Below are 20,725 nucleotides of genomic sequence, written 5' to 3'. Positions count from 1 at the left end.
GACGCTAATTTTATTGATACATTATTTTATTGATTGCATAGGCTTAGAAGAGATAAATTATGGTCGTTTTAACTTAAGTTTCACTGTTTATTTTCATAAGAAAGACTTTTTTTGTGGTTTTCTTATTTATTTTATATAAATAAAAATTGCTAACCCTTGTTTAATTTCTAAATTCTGATGTGACTTAATTTGCGAAGAGTCAACCTAAACCCAAGTGCTCAAGCACAAAAGGAAGTTTAACCAAAGCTGATTTTCTAAGTTTTAACTCCAAAATAAGTTTTTAGATAGCACACATAGCAGACGTTAGCTCAATCTGGCAACAGCGCTCACACTAAACCGCAGAAACGCCTAAAAGCCTATATACGACAACAATGGATAGAATAAAACAATAGCACAATATAAAAACAAGAGTTCCATTTCTAGGCAAAAGAATCTAATAGGTAAATGTTACAGCTGCATGGTAATGTATAGGCCACACATGCACTAGAGGAGGGAGGTCTAGCAACAAGCCACGCCTAAGCATCTTAGGAGTTTTCTTTAGCACATACAATCTTACAAGCTCCTGTTATTTTGATGCTCCTTCCCCCACTAAAAAAATGCGTACTTGCTTAAAAATAATAATAAATAATATATTATCGTTCCTTCAACGGTTCATTTACTAACAATTCTAAAAAGTCACTCTAACTTGCAAACCATCCAAAACTGGCAATGCCGATAACTCTCCAAAATAGCACCTAGATTCGTAGCACAAAAACACTAACGAAATACTCAATAGCGGGTCAATGCATTTGAAAGATATTTATAGGGGAGCATAATAAAAACAAAAAACTCACCCTCAGCATCCGTATCAAATAAAGGCATCCTTTCTTGATATGTTCTGTGAACGCTCTCAACAGTTTCCTGGATTAAATTGTCTACACATAGAAGCTCGTCATTTTTGCTTTGCAACTCTTCAAGTTGGTTCTAAAAAAAAAGAATTTCGTTTGTAGATAACAAGCACTAACAAAAATTGGAACAGCACCTAACTTAAATTACAGGTTGTTCTCCCTTCTCTTCTATAAAGCCACGATCATGTAAGAGATACTAAGCTATGTAAAATTTGAAAAATAACAAAATCCAGGGGACAGTATGCTCAGAACTACTTAGAGTCTACAATAATGAGACTGTGTTTTCAGTGCTGTTATGAGCTATCAATTTAATTTTTAATCCATTAATGGTAATACATGGTGATGATAAGCTAAGCTTTGATTGTAACAATAAATATATTAAAAGAAACTGTGTTTTCAGAAAATTTGCAAAATTTTTAAAAACAAATTGCGCAGTATTTTAATAAAACAATACAATCTGGGTGAAAATTATCAGTCCAAACATAAAGGAGCTACTGGACATGGAGTATTTTCGACCTTTCCAGACCAAAAAGGTCACCAAACTTGAAACAACTTCAGTCAGCCCAGACAAAAAGGACTTGCCAGACTTGGAATATTTTCGATATCAGTGAAATCCGTCCTGGGCTTCCCAACAAAGACTGAAAGTCGTCGATGACTTAACACTTTTGAAGAAAAAATTCTTTTTTTATCGACTTGAAACTTACTAGAGACGCACCTCGGGCCAAGGAAACCTCAAAGCATAAAAAAATCTGGATCAAAAGACCTTGAGTCCATGAAATGGACCAAAACCATAAGTTTCCCTTTTTCGTAAAATCGGAGCTAGCCATCGGACTACTATAGCATAAGGAGAGCCATAGAACGGAACTTATTAAAAAAAAAATAATAAAATTGAATGGAAGAATAGAGTGAAGATGAAAGTGAAAATGAGCAAAAATTATTGTTTTGCAGTTTATGCGATATATCTCTAATATTGGTTCAAATAAACAGACCCGTAATATCTCCTTAAATTTGTAAACCCTGAAAAACCAGAGCTTTACTAAAAACACAAAATTAATGCAACAAAACACGATTCGGAACAGAAAAGTCCTTTGAGTACCCAAAAACAAACATAAAGGACTAATTTATAAAGCTCTCAATAGTCTTTGACCATAAATGAAATTAAAACATCTTAGTCTGCAATTTCAATTCTCTCAAAACTTCAAGATCAGTTCTCATAAAGCGCTAGTTTTTCTTTTCTTTTTTTTATTTATTGAATATCCTTTGACTGCTTGTCAAGAAATAAATCTTAATTTTCGAATTTAAGATTTTAAAAAAAATTAATGCACGGTTTGCTTTATTTGTGGTGGCCAAATGCTAAATTCTGATTGGATTTGTTGTGTTTTCTATATTCATGCTGGAATAAAACAGAAAACATTACAACTGCCATAATTACATGTAGAAATCTGGGGGTTTAATAAATTTTGTTACATTTTGTTAAGAAGTCTGATGCACCAATTCCAGCAGGGTTGCGAAAATGCCGAGATTAGAGGCCAAAGCTCATTCTGCTTCTATAAGCCAATAAGAACAGTACTTTATTGGGTTTTCAAAATACATCCAAGAACAACTGTAGAAGAACGTTGACCAATCTCTTCAATCAAAATTCACTTCGGATCTACCAAAGAAATATCGATTCCAAGAGACCATTGGCCTATTTTCGAAAAAGAAGTTGCAGAAATTAATTATAGATATATAGATAGGACCTACCTGGAAAAGCACCCCTTCGGGTAGTTGGCCTGATGTTTTTTTTAGCTGATCCTGTTTAAATAATATCCAGTCAGATATGTCTCGTATAATAACAGTTGACTTATCCCATGCCAACAGCAATTCTTCATAGCAATCTTGAATTTTTATTAAAGATTGTCGAATGAGAGCAGATTTAGTTTTAAGCGTTTCAGAAGCTTGAGAGTCATAAATAAATTCCAATGAAAATAATCTTTCCTCTTGTAGTGATAACTGTTCTTGAAGCTCCTATAAAAACAAAACTCATTAAAAAAAACTACATATTTTTAGGGCAATTTATTCGGAGAATTCAATAAGCAAGAAATCAATAGATTTTAATAAGCACTATTCAGCATGGGCACCCATAAGCAGAATTTTAGGGAAGGTGGGGGTTTGAAAAATAATTTTATCCTTGAATATTCATATTCACTTTATTCAAAGGATTTTCCATTTAAAAATGCAAAGTGTAAATGGCACGGAGGATGGGGCCCCCTGCCCCTCCTTATGGGCGTCCATGCTATTGAGTGCAATTCAATGGTTTTAATTGCTTATTGAACTCCAAAAATCACAAAAATTAATTGTAATAAGCTTCTTGAACAAAGGGTGGTTTTAAAAACTCAGATTTAAAACTACTAACGAAATTAACATAATGCTTAACTAAATATCCTTACGTCCATTGCATTTCATTATTTTAAAATAGGCGTAATAGTCCAGTTTCTCGTTATAGTTCAGTTTCTAAAGGAAATTGTACATCTTCAAATATAAGAAAATTAAAAATTTCAGCACAAAGTTTCAGTATCAACGAATAGATTTATTTTAGGGGGGGTTTCTCAAACTACACCCGATTCCCCAAGAAAACGGCAAAATATAAAGATGAGGTTATTAACCTTGGGCGGGATCGGAAAACTGTCAACATTTAGTGAGGGCCATTGGTTTAAAGAGCCTCCTGTGTACCACCATATGAAAATAAGATAATGATTTCTAATCAAAAAAAAAAATAAAATAAAAATAAAAACAAATCCTTGAATTTAGCTCTGATCGGTCAGTCGTTAAAATTATGTTTAAAAGTTTAATGTTTAAAACATAGCCCCACTCGCAAAATTACGGATGCATTACTGGCACCGCAGTGGTACGCATTCTTGTTTTCATCTACATGCGTGACTCGGGCATAATTCACGTGCTATTGATGGTAATATTTTTAAATGAAGACATAGCAGCTACGACACGTAAATATTCATCAATAAATGGTCCAACCAAATCCAAAAAGAGTGCTTCAATTTCATTCGTTTGTATCTAGAACGTATTTTTTCAACGATTAAGGGAAATTTCCTTAATATGCCAATTTCCTTAAGCGTATGCCAAAATGAAAGCCCATACTTCCCCTTTTTTTAAACTTTTTTAAACTCCCCTTTTTAAATTTGGTTCCTGTGTGGAATCTTAAGCAAGAAAAAGAACAAAAGTCTTAGAGTCACAAAGTTTTTACAAGTGAACTGTCAGTTTCTTTACAGACCAACTATGTGAAGTGTCTTAATATAACATTTGTATAAGGAAAAAAAAACTGTGCTTGGACTGAATTAGGAAGATTTCTTCGGGAGAAGCTTCACCATCCAATTTCTCCCCTTTCTAGCCGCACAGCTGAGAGTATTAGATCGATATTAGGCTACAACTTTGTTTCAATACATAAAAAAGAATTCGGATATAGGGCTCAGGCTAATGTACCATTAGTTACAATAATACATGAAAAACTTAGATCAACGTAGCTGAGCTTGAATTTCCTTGTCATTCTTAGCCTCTTCCGAGCTATTCTTGGGAGGGACATTTAATGGTTAATGCATGATTATCCTTCCCTCTCCAAATTATCATCATTTTTCCATTCTATGTAATTCCTGCAATCCGATCATGATCTACCATGAAGTGCGCTACAATCTTTTTTCTTTACACTTTTAAGACTCCGTTTCCCCTCTTGAACTGGGACTAGTCCTGATTGACTACTTCCTCCTGGTCCTCGTGCTCTATGTCTGAGGACCAAAGCAAGCATAAAAGAAAAGATCCTTTTTTATACTTTTTAATTGCTTCCTGGCAATTTGTGGTGGCTTTCTAATAAATGACACATCATGAATCAAAAAGAAAAAATATGAATAATTTTACTTGAATGAAAGCTTTTTGAATTGAACTTTTAGCTGGCTTTGTTGACTTAATTGTCAGTGAATTGAATGATCGCTATTAATTTGAATGCCTCGAGCATAAGGTCGATCTTGATTGGTTATGCATTAGTATTGTACTAAATGCACCAGAAGAATTTTTTCAAAAAGTAAAAAAAAGAGTTATTTTAATTTTTGATTAGTGTATCTTCGCATTGCTAAATCCTAGGATTTACACTAAAAATTAGTGTTGGGTAATTGGCTCGTTAGTGGCAAGTGTAGGTGATCACATTAGTGGTAGAACAACGACTTATGTATTATAGCGAACACACTCGAAAAGTTAAGTTAGGTTAGTCTATATACACCGAATTATACCAAGATATGATGAAATTAATACTTTAGTAACCGAATTAGGGAGACTAAAACAGAGAACTGTGGAAAGCAGGCCGCCCAGAACGCATTATATTAAATACCTAACCAACTCTATATATTACACATTTAAATGAAATATAACTGCATAGTAATTTATCTCACTCAGGCTAAGCTAATTATATCCAAATGCAAACAGAAAAACAGGTTTTACAACAGGTCAAGAACAGCAGTGTGGTTGCTATAATACGTAAGTACCAAAAAAAACTTGGGACATAAAACAATTACTTACCGAGAGTTTTCCTATGGCACTTTTTATCCTAAACGGATTGATTGTTCCTCTTAAAAGCACAAGTTCTCTTATTACATTGATTCGCTCTACTCCCCCTCTAGTTTCTCCAAGAGTCTTTCTTTCATTTTCCCACTCCTCAGCTTTTGATCTCGCTAATGCTTCTAACTGGCTGATCTGTTCTTCAAGAACTGAATAATCACTATCATCTGCTTCTGGAATGACGTAGCAATCGGATTTTGGCAGAGATTCCAAATATTTGCGTTGAATTTCGCTGGAGTTGCGGATTGCCAAAAGCTTGTATTTACACACCTGAAGATAAATTTGATCAAGGTCTGTCGCTGATAGTTCCACCCTTAGCGGGTTTACCTTTTTTATTTTAGTTCCTAGAACAGGTCAAACTAGAGAAAAATTAAATGAATTTCGTAATTAGGTAAGGAAATCACGCTAAAATTCTAGTTAATTGACTTCTTGCTATCTCAGAAAGGGTTTAGGTTAGGAAAATGAAACTTTCAGGGATGAATCTACAGACTAAAGTATGTCCCGGGAAGGTATTTTGAAGCAACTACATCCACTCCTTCTCTCTCTAGAGGGCCCTGACCTTTGATGACCTTTAAAAATATGTGTGTTATAAAAGTGAAACCTTACAAAATAGGTCTTCTGCTTAATTGAAGTACAACAAAATTATTTTCAGCTTCATAGCTTTGCTCAATTCCATTTTATGAAGTTTTAAAGATATGCAAATACATTTCCTAAATTTTGAAAAAAAAACATTGATATGGCTCAAAATTCTACTCGAATAACAGGAATTGCATTTTCAGAACTAAAGGCAGAGAAAAAGCAACTAGTAACTGAAAATTAAGGTAAAATGTTGTTTTGTCAAAGTTTCAATAGGTATAGACCTGTCATGTAGACTAATTTCAGGGCCCTCTAGGGGGAGAAGGAGTAGAGGTGGGTACTTTAAAATACCTTCCCGGGACATACTTTAGCCTGTAGACACATCCCTGAAAGTTTCATTTTCCTAATCTAAACCCTTTCCAAGATAGCAAGAAGTCAATTAACTAGAATTTTACCGAAATCAGAGACAATCTGGTCATTCAATACAGCTAATTTTAATCGATTGCAGTATATTTCAATAAGCTATGTTGAATGCGGGGAAAGTAAAACGAATACTCTTAGAATAATTCAGTGAACAAATACGAAGCAAACAAATACAAAGGTATTTTTTTGGGGGAGTGGGCATAAGTAAAAATGAATCCGATAATTTAAAAAAGAAAAGTTATGAAAAAGAGGAAATTTAAGATTTTCTTTTTTTTTGGGGGGGGGTCCTCGCTCAGAAAAGCATCTTACGATTTGATGGCAGCACTAAGGAATAGGGTAATTTTTTGTAGCAAGGTGAATAAAAATATTTCATTTTTAAGCGAGTTGCTATCACTATAATAACTGATAAAGGACATTTAATTTGCAATTGATTCGCTCAGACGTCAACCAACAACAACAAGGACATTAGCAGGTAGTCAAAACAAAACTTTGTGTATATACAGATCAATAAAAAGGAATCTTCATCGGACCGGTTTCAACGTCGCTTAAAACTTGTTCGCACATAAAACTCGTTACCGGAGTTGCATAACAATCTTAATTTCGAGCTAGGTGTTTTGAAAGTCTCATAACATAAAAAAAAAAAAAACAGACAAAAAAACATCACCATCATAACTAATATTACTGAAAAGAACAAATGAACGTGGACAGCCAGTTTAATATTTATACAGTTATTTATATTGATTATTTGATTTCGTTTCTGAAAGTCTTAATAGTCTTGGATTGGTTGAAGTTATAAAAAAGGATACGTTTAAAATGTATTTTGCCTTCAGTAAAGTACAATCTACGTTCTGAGAGAACACAGAGGCAAAACCCTACTCCTTTTTGTGGTAGTTTCTACTCGTTTTGAGCTTGACTTCGTCATTTACTTTAATTTATTGTCGGTATGGGCTTCATAGGTTTACTGATAGTGATCTATGGTAGTTTTTCGCATGAAAAATTATTTGACTTTTTTTCTGCTTATCTTTGGTTTAATGTAGCTGTTTACTTTTTTTGGAAAATTGTATTTTGGAAAAAAGTTTTGTTTTAAAATAATTTCTGTTCGTTTTTAATTGACATAGCCATTTTAATGGAAATTTTTTTTTTTTATAAATCTTCCCGGTTTTTCCTCTATAAGAATTTAGTTTTTGGCTTAGGCTACTATTCATATGTTGGAAAAAAACTTGTAACAAATTTCAATAATAGATGTACTTTAACGCTTTGGATTGATGGTTACGGAAAAATATTCAAATACGCGGGTTGAAAATCTGTATAATGTATGTGGTTCTATATAGCTGACGGAATTTTAAGCCCCATTATGTTACAGCCCTGAGCATACACACATATTTAATCAACCATCCCCCTCCATATTCGCTGAAAGTTTAAACTTAATTCAATTACCCTTTCCTGGTGCATCGCTTGTACAACCTTTTGACAATCTTGGAAGCACATAGTGCATTTCGGTTTGGTTCAATTATCAAGATTCAAGATTCCAAGACGTATTTAACCTAATACCTTAGCCAGTCCTGAGATATCACTGATAGTTCAGATATACATAGAGTCTTTTGACTTAGTTTAACATCCCCAAAAATATAACTTGAAGTTCCAACGTGATATCCTTAATTTTTCCTGGGTTATTGATAAGACTCCCTTTCGACAATCTGGATACACACAGTTTATTTGGATATAGCTTTACAGCACTCTCAACTTTCCCAGAAAATTTAAACTTAAATTCCATCCCTGATATGTTGTATCTGTTCCAATCTCAGAACCCGGCTGCACTTTAACTGTTTTTATGTTTAGCTTAGTAATAATAGGAGTAATAGATAGCGGGTAGCAGTAGTATATGTAGTAGCGTTCTTGAGCTTTTTAGAGGTGTAAAATCTTGTCATTAAACTTATTGATTTCATGACCAGTAAATGACTATTGAGAACTTTATGAATTATTCTTTTGTTTTTCTGCGTGACACTTAAGGATTTTCCTTTTAATGTTTCTGTTTTATTGCATCGGTTTTATGTTTTCAGTAAAGTGCCAGTTTTTCAAAATTCTACAAATATAGGAAAATATCACGAGCCAATTTTTTTGAAACAGTTTTTCAAAAATTTGTTGCTTGAAGCAGAAAGCAGTAGTTTTTGCTCGTTTTTCAGTTTCAAATTTGCTCTTCACTTTCACCAGAAAAACTTTCTTTGTTATAAATTATTCGAGGAATATAGCGGCTGGAGTTTTTGTACATGTACATTCACTGCTTTGTTTTTTGCGAAGATCAAATTGAAGTTCATTTATGTTTTCTTCTTTTACCTTGAACACTTTTTTAGTTTTATCTTATTATTTTTTACAAATTTTGGAGAAAAAAACTGATAGAAATGACATTAGAGGATAATTTTTCTTAATTATTTTATCTATGAATTATCTATTATCTATCTTTTATCTTATCTAAGAATTATCCATGAAAAGGGCTGTCCTTTAAGCCGCTTTTACTGGTCTAAGAAAACTACTGTAATAAAATGACAAATTAGTTGGTTTTGCCAGCTGACAGGGATACGCGTAGGAGGGTATCAGAGCCCCTCTCCGCCCCCGAACTACTAAATTTTCCCAAAATTTTTGGCACTTCTAATTAATGTTATCAAATAAATTTTGTACTTTTATTATAATCAACCTTTTTGGTAATATTCACCTTTTCTGCTTCGGACGCATCAATGCCATGGACGTCTCAAAAGGCCGATCTAAGAAATTTCTGTAATCGGTGTAAATTCTTGTAGCTAAAACTAACATTCTTTCAAAATGGACAATCCTACCTGTAATTCAGTTATCAAACAGTTCGTGGTAACGAACTGTAGTAAAGAGTGACCCGGCTCAATAATAACCGAAACCCTAAAAAAACGGAATTTTGATACCAATAGTTACATCAAAAGAAAAACATTTTAATGCTAATTTTATATATATAAGTTTCATTAAGTTTAGTTATAACCATCAAAAGTTACGAGCCTGAGAAAATTTGACTTATTTTAAGAAATAAGGGGAAACACCCATTAGAAGTCATCGAATCTTAACAAAAATCACAACATCAGATTCAGAATATCAGAGAACCCTACTGTAGAAGTTTCAAGCTCCTATCTACAAAAATGTGGAATTTTGTAGTTTTTACCCGAAGACAGATCACGGATGCGTGTTTATTTGTTTTATTTTTTTTTTCCCAGGGTTAATTTTATCGATCCAGTGGTCCTAAAATGTCGCGAGAGGGCGCATTCTAACGAAAATTAAGAGTTCTAGTGCCCTTTCTAAGTGACAAAAAAATTGGAGGGCACCTAGGCCCTCTCCCCCGCTCATTTTCCAATGAGCATGGGTCATTTTCCCAAGCTCATTGGTCATTTTCCAATGACTTTTTCCAAAAGTCACCGGATCAAAATTCTGAGATAGCTATTTTATTCAGCATAGTCGAAAAACCCAATAGCTTTGTCTTTGGGGACGACTTACTCTCCCACAGTCCCAGTGGGAGGGGCTGCAAGTTACAATCTTTGACCAGTGTTTACATATAGTAATGGTTATTGGGAAGTTTACAGACGTTTTTAGGGGGATTTTTGTTGGGGGGAGAGGTTGAGGGAAACCGGTTACATGGGGGATCTTTCCATGGATGAATTTGTCATGGGGGAAGAGAATTTCCATCAAGGGGGCGCAGGATTTTCTGGCATTATTTGAAAAGTTTTTTAAAACTGAAAGTAAGGAGCAGCATTAAAACTTAAAACGAACAGAAATTATTACGCACCTCCTCTTAATACCTAGCTCTTTACGCTAAAGTATTTTTAGTAGTTTCAACTATTTATTTTAGGGCCTTTGTGATTCAGGGGTCATTCTTAAGCAATTTTGACAAATTTTTACCTTAGGTTAAAGAGTGAGGTATTGACGAGGGGGCGAACCCCTTCATATACGTAATAAAAACATACGAATATAGGAATATACATACGAATATACGTAAGTTAATTCGTAAGTTTTGTATTTTTTTATTAATAAAAACGTTCATAAAAAATTAAAAGTTCTAGTTGCCTTTTTAAGTAACCAAAAAATTGGAGGGTAACTAGGCCTCCTTCCCATCAAACCATGAGACGATTTCTCAAAATCGTCCTATCAAAACCATGAGAAAGTCATTAAGTCAAAAAAAAAAGCGAATTTCGCTTTAATTATTCATGTGCAGAGAGCTAAAATTAAAACATGCATTAATTCAAAAACCTTCAGAAATTAAATAAAAAAAAAAACAAGTTTTTTTTAACTGAAAGTAAGGAGCGACATTAAATCTGAAAACGAACAGAAATTACTCCGTATACGAGAGGGGCTGTTCCCTCATCAACGCTCCGCTCTTTACACTAAAGTCTTCTACTGTTTTAAAAGGTAGAGTTGAGAGAAAGAGTCAAACTTTAGCGTAAAGAGCGGGGCGTTTAGGAGGGAACAGCCCCTTTCATATACGGAGTAATTTACATATAGTTATGGTTATTATGAAGCGTACAAATGTTTTCAGGGTGACTTTTTCGCGTTGGGGTGGGTATAGGTCGAGGGGAGGGGGTTACATGGGACGATCTTTCCACGCAGGAATTTATCAAGAGGGAAGAGATTTTCCATGAAGGAGGCGCAGGATTTTCTAGCATTACTAAGAAAAAATAATGAGAAAATAGATAAATTTTTTTCACAAGTAATGGGTAGCATTAAAACTTAAAACGAACATAAAATATTACGCATATAAGGGGGTTCGTCTCCTCCACAATACCTTGCTCTTTACGCTAAAGTATTTTTAGTGATTTAAACTATTTATTTTACGGCCTTGAGATTCAGGCGTCATTCTTAAGCATTTGGGATAAAATTCAAGCTTTAGTGTAAATAGTGAGGTGTTGACGGGGGGAAAACCCCTCCTATTCGGAATAAAGATGCACAAATATAGAAGTTCATTAGGTAAGTTAATTCGTAAGGTATGTATGTTTATTACTAACAAAAACGTTCCTACAAAAAATTACAAAATCTAGTTGCATTTTTAAGTAATCAAAAACTGGAGGGCAGCTAGGCCTCCACCCCCACTCCATTTTTGTCAAAATAGTCCGATCAAAACTATGAGAAAGCCATTCAGCCAAAAAAAAAAAAAAATTAAAATAAAAATTTCGTTTTAATTATTAATGTGCAGTGAGCCAAAATCAACATATGTATTAATTCAAAAACGATCAGAAATTGAATAAAAAAACAAGTTTTTTAACTGAAAGTAAGGAGCGACATTAAAACTTAAAACGAGCAGAAATTATTCCGTTTATGAAAGGGGTTCTCCCCTTCGCAACGCCTTGCTCTTTACGCTTTTTTAAAAAGTTTTTTTATTGTTTTAAAAGTAGAGTTGTGACAGAGTCAAACTTTAGCGTAAAGAGCGAGGCATTGAGGAGGGGATAACCCCTTTCATATACGGAATAATTTTTGCTTGTTTTAATGTCGGTCCTTACTCGCAGTTAAAAAAAACTTGTTTTTTCTTATTTAATCCCTTGAAGAGCTTTTATGTATTTCCGATTAAATCTCGCAGATCATTTTCTCATCTCCTTCATGACCCCGATACCCGGTAATAGAAGCCAAACTTAGCACAAAAACTTATGCAAATGGTCACGAAATAAACTAAATTGATAGGTTGCACTTGGAGGGCGATAAGAATCATTTCAATCTTTAGACGGTTCGTGCATACTAATGCAAAGTGTAGAATTTGAGTGCGACAAAATACAAATAAGTTTTCATTAAAGACAAAATACAAGGACTGCTCAAACTCTCTAAACTAAACCTCCCAAGAAATATAATGCTGTCGCTGTGCAGTTATACAAACACGACTAAATGACTGTGCGAGTTTCTCGAGGTCCGTGTGAACCTTATTTGATTTCAGACTCTAGATACCATACCTGATTTGGTAACAACAGTAATGAAAAAAAAAACACTTAAAGTGAGGAGCAGCATTAAAACTAAAAACGAACATCGATTATTGCCTATATGAGAGGGAGGGTCCTCCCCAACCCCTCGCTCTTTGTGCTTAATTGTTACAACTTCCAACAAAGCTTCTTCTTCCAATTTTACGGCCCTTTGGGGACCTCGGGAGGGTGAAGCTGAGGGGTTAAGGAGGAGGCAAGTGAATGAAAATTATTTTGCGAGCAAGAGTTGAGACAGTGCTAAAAGGATTAAAAATAAGAAGGTATCAGATGCTGTTAGTGTAAGAAATGAGTTTTCGAAATACGGTGGTTGTAAAGTTAGAGATAAGCTACTCAAGATTATGAATAGTTTTGGGAACCCAATCAACTGACCGGATTTCAAACAGTAAGCCGTGCTAAAAATGGGGTTATGTTCACTTTTTAGGTCTATACTGAGAGAAAGGTTGAGATGGCTAGGACACATTTTGAGGATAAAGGATAAAATACAATAAATAACAGATTGCCAAAGATCGTTCCTTTTTGGCCACCCATCTAGGGCCAACGAAAACATTTCGTCCTCAAATGGGATGGGAAGGTGTCATGAGAAAGGGTTTAAAGGATATTAGAACTTATTAGGAGGGTCTAAAGAGGGAAGTTCTGAATAGATTAGGATGGAGGAGGAGCATGCACATATCTGTTGGCTTCGAGCGGCCTGGTTGTGCAGTTATTTGTTAGTAGTAGTAGTAGTAGTACCTTTTTCAAGTAACAATAGAGATCTTGCTACAGCAAAGTGGGATTTTCTTCCATTTTGTGCACAATTTTTGCCCAAAATGGGTCAATATAATTGGAATACAAATTCTAATAGAGCTAAACGATTCGTCATGGATTAAAACTCTGAAGAAGAGGTTTTGAGTCCCCTATCTTGTATAACGACTCTAAAGTACGAAGTGAGTGGCGCAGGAAGTTCCGTGTTTATTCATAAATCGTCAAGTTATACTGGACAAGAATGCTTCAGTGATTACCCGTTTTTTTCTTATAAATCGTGAGCAGATAATGATATTTTCAAGTAAAAAAGATACTATACCACAACAAAGCGGCATTTTGCGTAATTTTTGCCACAAAATGTCAATTTTTTGTCTAATGATAGTCAAAATGGCGGGAAGTGCAAATCCTACGACATTTAATCATTTTTTCATGGTCCAAAACTAGAATGGTTTTTCATGCTCCTAACCAAAAAATATTTATATACTTCCCAATAACAATATATTATACGTAAAGAAAGGCTAAATTTCGTAATTAACAGCCCTTTTTTCAGGGGTTGAGGGGAGTAATGTTATCCCAAAAGGCAAAATTATTGGATCTTTTAACTATGCTGAACAAAATATCTGTCTCAAAATTTGATGGGACAACTTTGGAGGGAAAAGAGGCATGGGACTGGGGCTAGTTGCCCTTACGGTCTTTTTCGTCACATGAAAAGATCACTAGAACTTCAAGTTTCCGTTTAAAGGAAGCTTTTCTCAATATTCTAGGACCGTTGGTTCGATATGATCACCCCTGGGAAAAACAAACAAATAAATGAACACGTATTTTTAAAGATGGTAAATTGAAATCTCTATAGTAGGGTTCTCTGATTCGCTGAATCTGATGGTGTGATTTTCAAAAAGATTCATTGGCTTTTAAGGGGTGTTTCCCCCTTTGTAGAAAATCTGGATCCTAGATTTTGATGGGTAAGACTAAATTTAATAATACAAGATTAAAGCTATATATATAAAAATAAGTTGTCTGTCTGTGTGTCTGTCTGTCAGGTGACGTCATGTTTCTGTGTCGACTGACGTCATGAAGTTAGTTGTCGTCATTTTTGCTATGACGGTGACGTCATTAACGGTATTTAAGACATTTGTTCACGGAAAAATGTTTAATTGTAAAATGACTGAAGAACCTACAATGGCAACAGCCGAGGAAGCTGCTCAAAGAGTTTATGCCAAAAAACTTGCTGCTGATAGAGAAAGTAAGAAAAGAAAGCGTTCCGAGGAATCACAAGAACAGCAAGAAAACAGGCTTGCGGCTGATAGAGAAAGTAAGAAAAGAAAGCGTGCCGGGGAATCACAAGAACAGCAAGAAAACAGGCTTGCGGCTAAAGAACGCAAAACCGCGCAGTTAGATGAAAATCCACCTGGACAGCGAGAGTTAAAACATATCAAAACTGAAAATAATAGCGATGATGATTGGGTTTGGGATTTTGACTTGGATAAGGTCATCAATGCCTACCAGATTTAAGTTAAAAAAAACAAAGGTTCGTCGATATGTACTTCATAGTGACGCTGAAAAATAAAGAAGAAAAAGAAAACTGAAAAAAGAAAAAAGGTAAAAAACAAAAAGAAAACTAAAAAGAAAAAAACACTCAAAGAAAAATTACAGACCGGGACACAAATGACGACCGAGACAGAGGGAATATAAGTGACGACCGGGAACCTCAAAGAGAAATTACAGACTGGGACACCCGGACACAAATCACGACCGGGACACAGGGACACAACTACAACGGGGACGCCGGGGACACAGGCGGGATATATAAATGACGACCGGGACACAGGGATTGTTCGAATAGAAATTACAGACCGGGACACAAATGACGACCGGGACACAGGGAATATAAATGACGACCGGGACACAGGGACACATCATTAGAATAATGAGGTATAGATCTGAATACGGATTGTTTTTCCCATGGACAATTATATGTTGCATGTTCAAGAGTCAGTAAACCTGACAATCTATTTATATGCACAGACAATGGGACAGCGAAGAATGTTGTATATTCACATGTTTTACGTAGTTAAAAACATAAATTTATATCTATCTCTATTCACAGGTGGGACACAGGGACAGAACTACAATGGCGCGTAACGAATTACGCGCGCGGGGGGGCTTGGGGGGCGCGAAGCGCCCCACCAACTAGGTGTTCGGGTGGCGCGAAGCGCCACCCCAACAGCTAGTAAAATTATATATCTGGAATCAGCATAAAAATCAATTCTTTCAATGCATCCATTGATATAAAGATTCGGCTTTAATACAGTTAAGTGACTATTCAGCCGAGTCGCTCTTTACTCACAGTATGTTACCACGAACTGTTTAATAGATATGCACAAATACCCTCGTGCATATTTTGTACAGGGGTTTCAACTCACGAAATTTTTTTAGGGGGGAGTGGGTGCAGTTTTCGAAATAGCGGGTCAATGTTCCTACTTTGTTAACATTTTAATGAAATGCTAATAACTGTACTTTTAAATAAAAGAATAATCGAAATCACAAATATCAAAATCTAGAAGGAAGTCCCTTAATGCCTCCAGGGGGCTCCTTGATCTCCTCAATTGAGGAGAGGATCTCCTCTCCTCAATTGTTATCCCTGTTATTGTCGAAAATTTTAAGGGAGGAAGGAAGTAAAACCTACTTTTGATGTCCTTTTTTAACAATAACTGAATGTATCGAAGAAAACATATGGTTTCTATTAGTTCAAAGGTCCATTTTCACGCACGGTCATATAGGCAATTAGGTTCAAGTATGATGAGGTCTGATTAATCAGAATCCCCCATAAATGAGACAAAATTATGATAGGTCGAAAGACAATGGACTGGTAGAAACTGATATCCAGCTAAGCATTCACGAGAGTTAGAGTTTAGGAAACCCCTTGAGTAAAATAAGTTTATAAATCATAAGAGTTTGCAATCTCTGTCCGGAAGTTTACACCAACAAAGAATGTACATACATAGCAGACTTGAATCAGATTTGAGGTACTGTAAGCTATTCCTCAGCGTCTAATTGACTCCTATTACTCTTGGACCGCCTCAAAGAAACAAGGGAGGTAATAACTCGAGGAAATCAAGCCGGCTTTCGACCAGGTAGAGGCTGTACTGATAATATCTTCGCCTTTCGCCTCATTATCCAGCAGTTTGAAAGGTACAAAATACCCCTGATCTTGATGTTTCTGGACTTCATTGCCGCCTTCGACTCTGTCACTCGCCAGAAACTTTGGAAGATCCTAGAGAATGACGGAATGCCGTTGAAGTTTGTTGAACTGATGGAGGCATACTATGACGCGTCAGTGAGCCGAGTTAGAGTCTATGGCGATGAAACCGAAGAATTTCTGGTTGAGTTCGGAGTAAAACAAGGGTGTGTCCTCTCTCCGACTCTGTTCAATTATTGCATCGATTGGGTGCTTGAAAATCCTCTATCGTCTTATCCAGGAGCGCAGATTGGACAGAATCTCTCACCGAATAACCTCGATTATGCGGTTGATGTTGGCCTCCTGTCAGACCCTGTAGAAGCCCAAAACATGCTTGACAGCGTTGTGGCCTGGGCAGACCTGATCGGCTTGAAAGTCAGCACAGAGAAAACGAAATTCATGGCTATTAACCATGACACAGTACCATTCCCACTAACTGTCAACCAAGTTCAGCTGGAAAAAGTCAACCGTTTCACATACCTAGGCTCCCAGCTTTGTACTGACGGATCTTCCGACGCTGATATCCAACAGAGAATACAGAAAGCGCAGACAGTCTTTGCCTCTCTTCGGAAACCATTATGGAATCGCCAATAAATCAGTGTCCGAACGAAAGTTCGAATTTACATGGCACTAGTCCGCACTGTTCTCCTTTACGGGTGCGAAACATGGTCGGTAAAACTACAGCAAGAGAATACACTTAAGGTGTTTGAGCATACTTGTCTGCGAAGAATTCTCAGAGTACAGCTACGTGACCGTATCTCCAACGCGAATATACATCGAATGTGCAATATTCAGAGAAATGTTGTGCTCACTATTAAAGAACGCCGTTTGAAATGGTTGGGCCATGTATTACGGAAACCGCCAGAGTACCTGCCTCGCCAAATACTTCTAGTTGAGGCTATTAGCTACTGGAAGAAACACCAAGGAGGACAGAGGAATAACTGGTGGAACCTGGCCAAGTCAGACCTTGAACCAATCGAGGGGTTCAGAAAATTCGGTCACAGATGGTCAACACAGTGGCTTGCTTTTGCATAGCAGCTGGCACAAGATCGAACAACATGGTCCAAGAAGGTCTCTAAGATCATCGATGCCGGGCGAGGTGGAAACGCCTGATTCCCGCCACAAGTACAAAAAGTAAGTAAGTAATTGACTCCTACTCCAAAGACTTAAAGGATTTTGGATGTATTTTCCTAAGGTTTTTTAAAACTCTACAATTACCATTTTAATTTCGTGTTTACGTGGATACATTTTCAGGAGCATGGAAATGAGCTCCATTGAAATTGTCTAACTGTATTTACCGTTTACGAGCAAGAATGATAAGTTTTAATTCATATTTCTTACCTCACAATCACGCAGAACATCTAAAGCCATTCTACCATCAGGATTCGTAATGAAACTTGTCCATCTACTCAATCTTCTTTTCAAGTCATACAGCCACAAGTCAATTGTAAAATTTTGTTTCTGTAGTGTCCGAAGTCCCTGACAAAGTTGAGTGTATTGATTATCTAATGCTTTGCACTGAGCTTGTAACTCCTCATATATCGAACTCAAAAAAACAAGCTCCCTATCATCATTATCAGCACTGTTAAGTAATTGCTGAAGGAGCTCTTGCTTTTTGAGAATTAATTGCAGAAGCAAGCGTACTTCAATTCGTACTATGGTAAGCTCGTGTTCATTATCCAGAGGTCGATCAAGAACCCAAAACCGATTTTGTATTTCCATCAACACCGAGCGTAATTCCTCGATATCTGAAATGTCTTCACTTGTTGCTTTTTCGATTAAATTACTCATATGATCAAGCCGACCATAGCAGTCCAGTACTTCAATACGAAGGTCTTCTACATCAGCAAGGGGGAGGTGATTCAATGCCTGTTCGAGCAACATTTTAATATCTTCATCAATTTCCTCCCTACGCAGTTGCATTTCAACCGAGATTTTCTAGAAAAGAAAAATTGTGTAGTATTTTGTTTATCTGGGATACTAGTAAACTAAATCCATCTTTTAAGTGGACTTCATAAAAGATATATTGCACTAAAAGTTTCACCATTAACAATGTTTACTCAGAACCGGTTTTCCAAACAATAGAAAATGTTAAAAAGTTGACCGTGTTAAACGCTGTGTACGATTTATTTTATAATTTTCAAAATCTGACATCATTTTAACAGGGCATGACAGTAACTGAGGAACAACTCACCCCCACCCCCTGTTAATAATTTTATCAACTATTTATTAAATTCAATCGTTTAATCAACTTTTTATTTTTTTAATCATAGGAATGTTCTAATTTCTACATCAAATTTGAAATGAAATGACAGTTGCGGAGACAAGTACGAATGTAGGGGGGGGGGGGGAACTAAGGCATTGCCATACGTTTTTTCCTATAATTTAGATATATTCCATGCGATTCACGCATTTATGGATTTTTTTCAAGGAATTTATCAAAACACAAAATAAATTAATGTATACGTGTTTAAAATTAATTTTATATTTTTTTATCTTTATAAATTTTTATGGGATTATATTGGTTAGACAAATAATGATATTCCAATGATATAACCCCTGGGAAAAACAAACAAATTGATAAACACGCATTTTTGAAAATGGTAAATTGAAATCTCTATAGTAGAGTTCTCTGATGAATTTGATGGTGCGATTTTCAATAAGATTCCTTGGCTTTTAAGGGGTGTTTCCCCCTTTGTTGAAAATATGGATCGTAGGTTTTGATGGGTAATACTAAAGTTAGATATATAATGATATTCCAAGAAGCGTGGCTAAATAGCTTCAAAATGAAATCATTAATTTATCATCAGTTAAGCAAATTGTCGGGTCTTATCTCCCGCTTAAATCCACCCATATATAAGCAGCTCGTATCCACTTCCGATTAATTTCAAGATATTGAACATTGTCCCCTTTAATTTTCTATAATTTAAATGAAACTTGGTTTTCTACTCAACTCTAATATAAATCTCTATATACGTGCCTGCCATGATTAGCAAACATAAAAATGGAACGGTATGTATGGTTTGAGTGAGCCTAGCAAGTTGAAGAGCAGGTAATTAGATGGATTGACGCGTCACGTCTTTTTCTAACCAATCAAAGCAATAAAGAATCAATTCATCCAAAGAATATATGATGCAATCGCATTTCATTGACCTAGGCTAATATAAATAAACGAATTTAAAGAAATGGATGAAATAATTATATGACACTATTTTTATTTGAAGAATAAAGTGTAGGAATGAAATAATTAATCTTATCGGTTGGATATGTTTTGCATGCCCACGTCTATAAAACACTTTCTGAAACTATGGCTACTGAAGACCTTTCATACCTCCAAGTCACTACCAAGACCAACACAGGTGCACACGTTCCCCTTTCACTTATTATGTTCAGAACCTCAGTCTTTGCAACCCCCAATTCAGTTTCTAATTTCTTTCAATATTTTTTTATGACCTAGACCACACCATTCTTCACAGTCCTGCTTTCCACTCGGCTCCGGTTTTAATTTCAAAAATGTTTTTTTAACCTATTAGCTTTCATCTGTAAAACCTAACCAAATTGCCTTTATTTACTTATAGTCCTTCAAAAGCTTGATTGAATAGGATTTAAAACTTGTCGTTTGATATGCAGTAACTCAAACCAAAACCTAGAAATATGCTTTGACAATTCCCTCTATAAAACATGTAGCATCTCTTCCTCAACTTTTTGAGGCACCTGCATTTCAGAACGATTTGAAACCTCTACAATTATCATGCACTGTGTATGCCATTTTAAATTCTAGGACATATCTTCCTATTTTTCCTTCTTTTTTCTTAATTGCGGAAAAACCCTTTGGACCTTAATAGAAACTTCAAACTCATCACAGAAACTAGAATTCCTGAGACGTAATACCTGTATAGCCTCACTGTTGGATATATCCTCTCTGGCTTCTCCGAGCCAACACAAAAGAAATTCAAGTCGGCTTGAAAAGGCTAATAAGTTCTTTTTACAACTATAAATCCTATGAACAGTGTGCGTTATTGATTCTTGAAGCTGATGCGTGGCATTCGCTCTATCCTCAGCCGTTGAAAGCGGTTGATCTGCTTTAACTTCAGTTTTCAGTATTTGGGCCTCTTTTAGTAGATCTGTGCTCTTCGCTTCGTGGTACACAGTGTTATTTGAATACTCCTGAAAAATAAACGGTTGTTTAGAGTGGGATCCAAAAGGAATTATTTTAACTCAGTAATTCAATAGTAATAAATGGCGGTAGGTTAGTAACATAACGGCCATGGGCCAAGCCCCCCTCCCAC

General features: G+C 35.7%; 1 protein-coding gene across 1 annotated transcript in view; it reads right to left on the bottom strand.

Annotated features, from left to right (window-relative positions):
- LOC136028707 (muscle-specific protein 300 kDa-like) overlaps positions 1 to 20,725 on the bottom strand; it is a gene marked incomplete in the record, with an annotated part of 463,479 nt that overhangs the window by 97,537 nt on the left and 345,217 nt on the right. Inside the window, 5 exon segments of the mRNA XM_065706609.1 lie at positions 834 to 963; positions 2,631 to 2,894; positions 5,448 to 5,756; positions 17,778 to 18,374; positions 20,328 to 20,603. Of these exon segments, the coding sequence (XP_065562681.1) occupies positions 834 to 963; positions 2,631 to 2,894; positions 5,448 to 5,756; positions 17,778 to 18,374; positions 20,328 to 20,603 (1,576 nt within the window).

The sequence above is a fragment of the Artemia franciscana genome, chromosome 1 (genome assembly GCF_032884065.1).
Source record: "Artemia franciscana chromosome 1, ASM3288406v1, whole genome shotgun sequence".
Lineage (NCBI taxonomy): Eukaryota > Metazoa > Arthropoda > Branchiopoda > Anostraca > Artemiidae > Artemia > Artemia franciscana.
The sequence above is the reverse complement of the archived record's forward strand: the minus strand, read 5'-3'. Positions and strand labels throughout refer to the sequence as shown.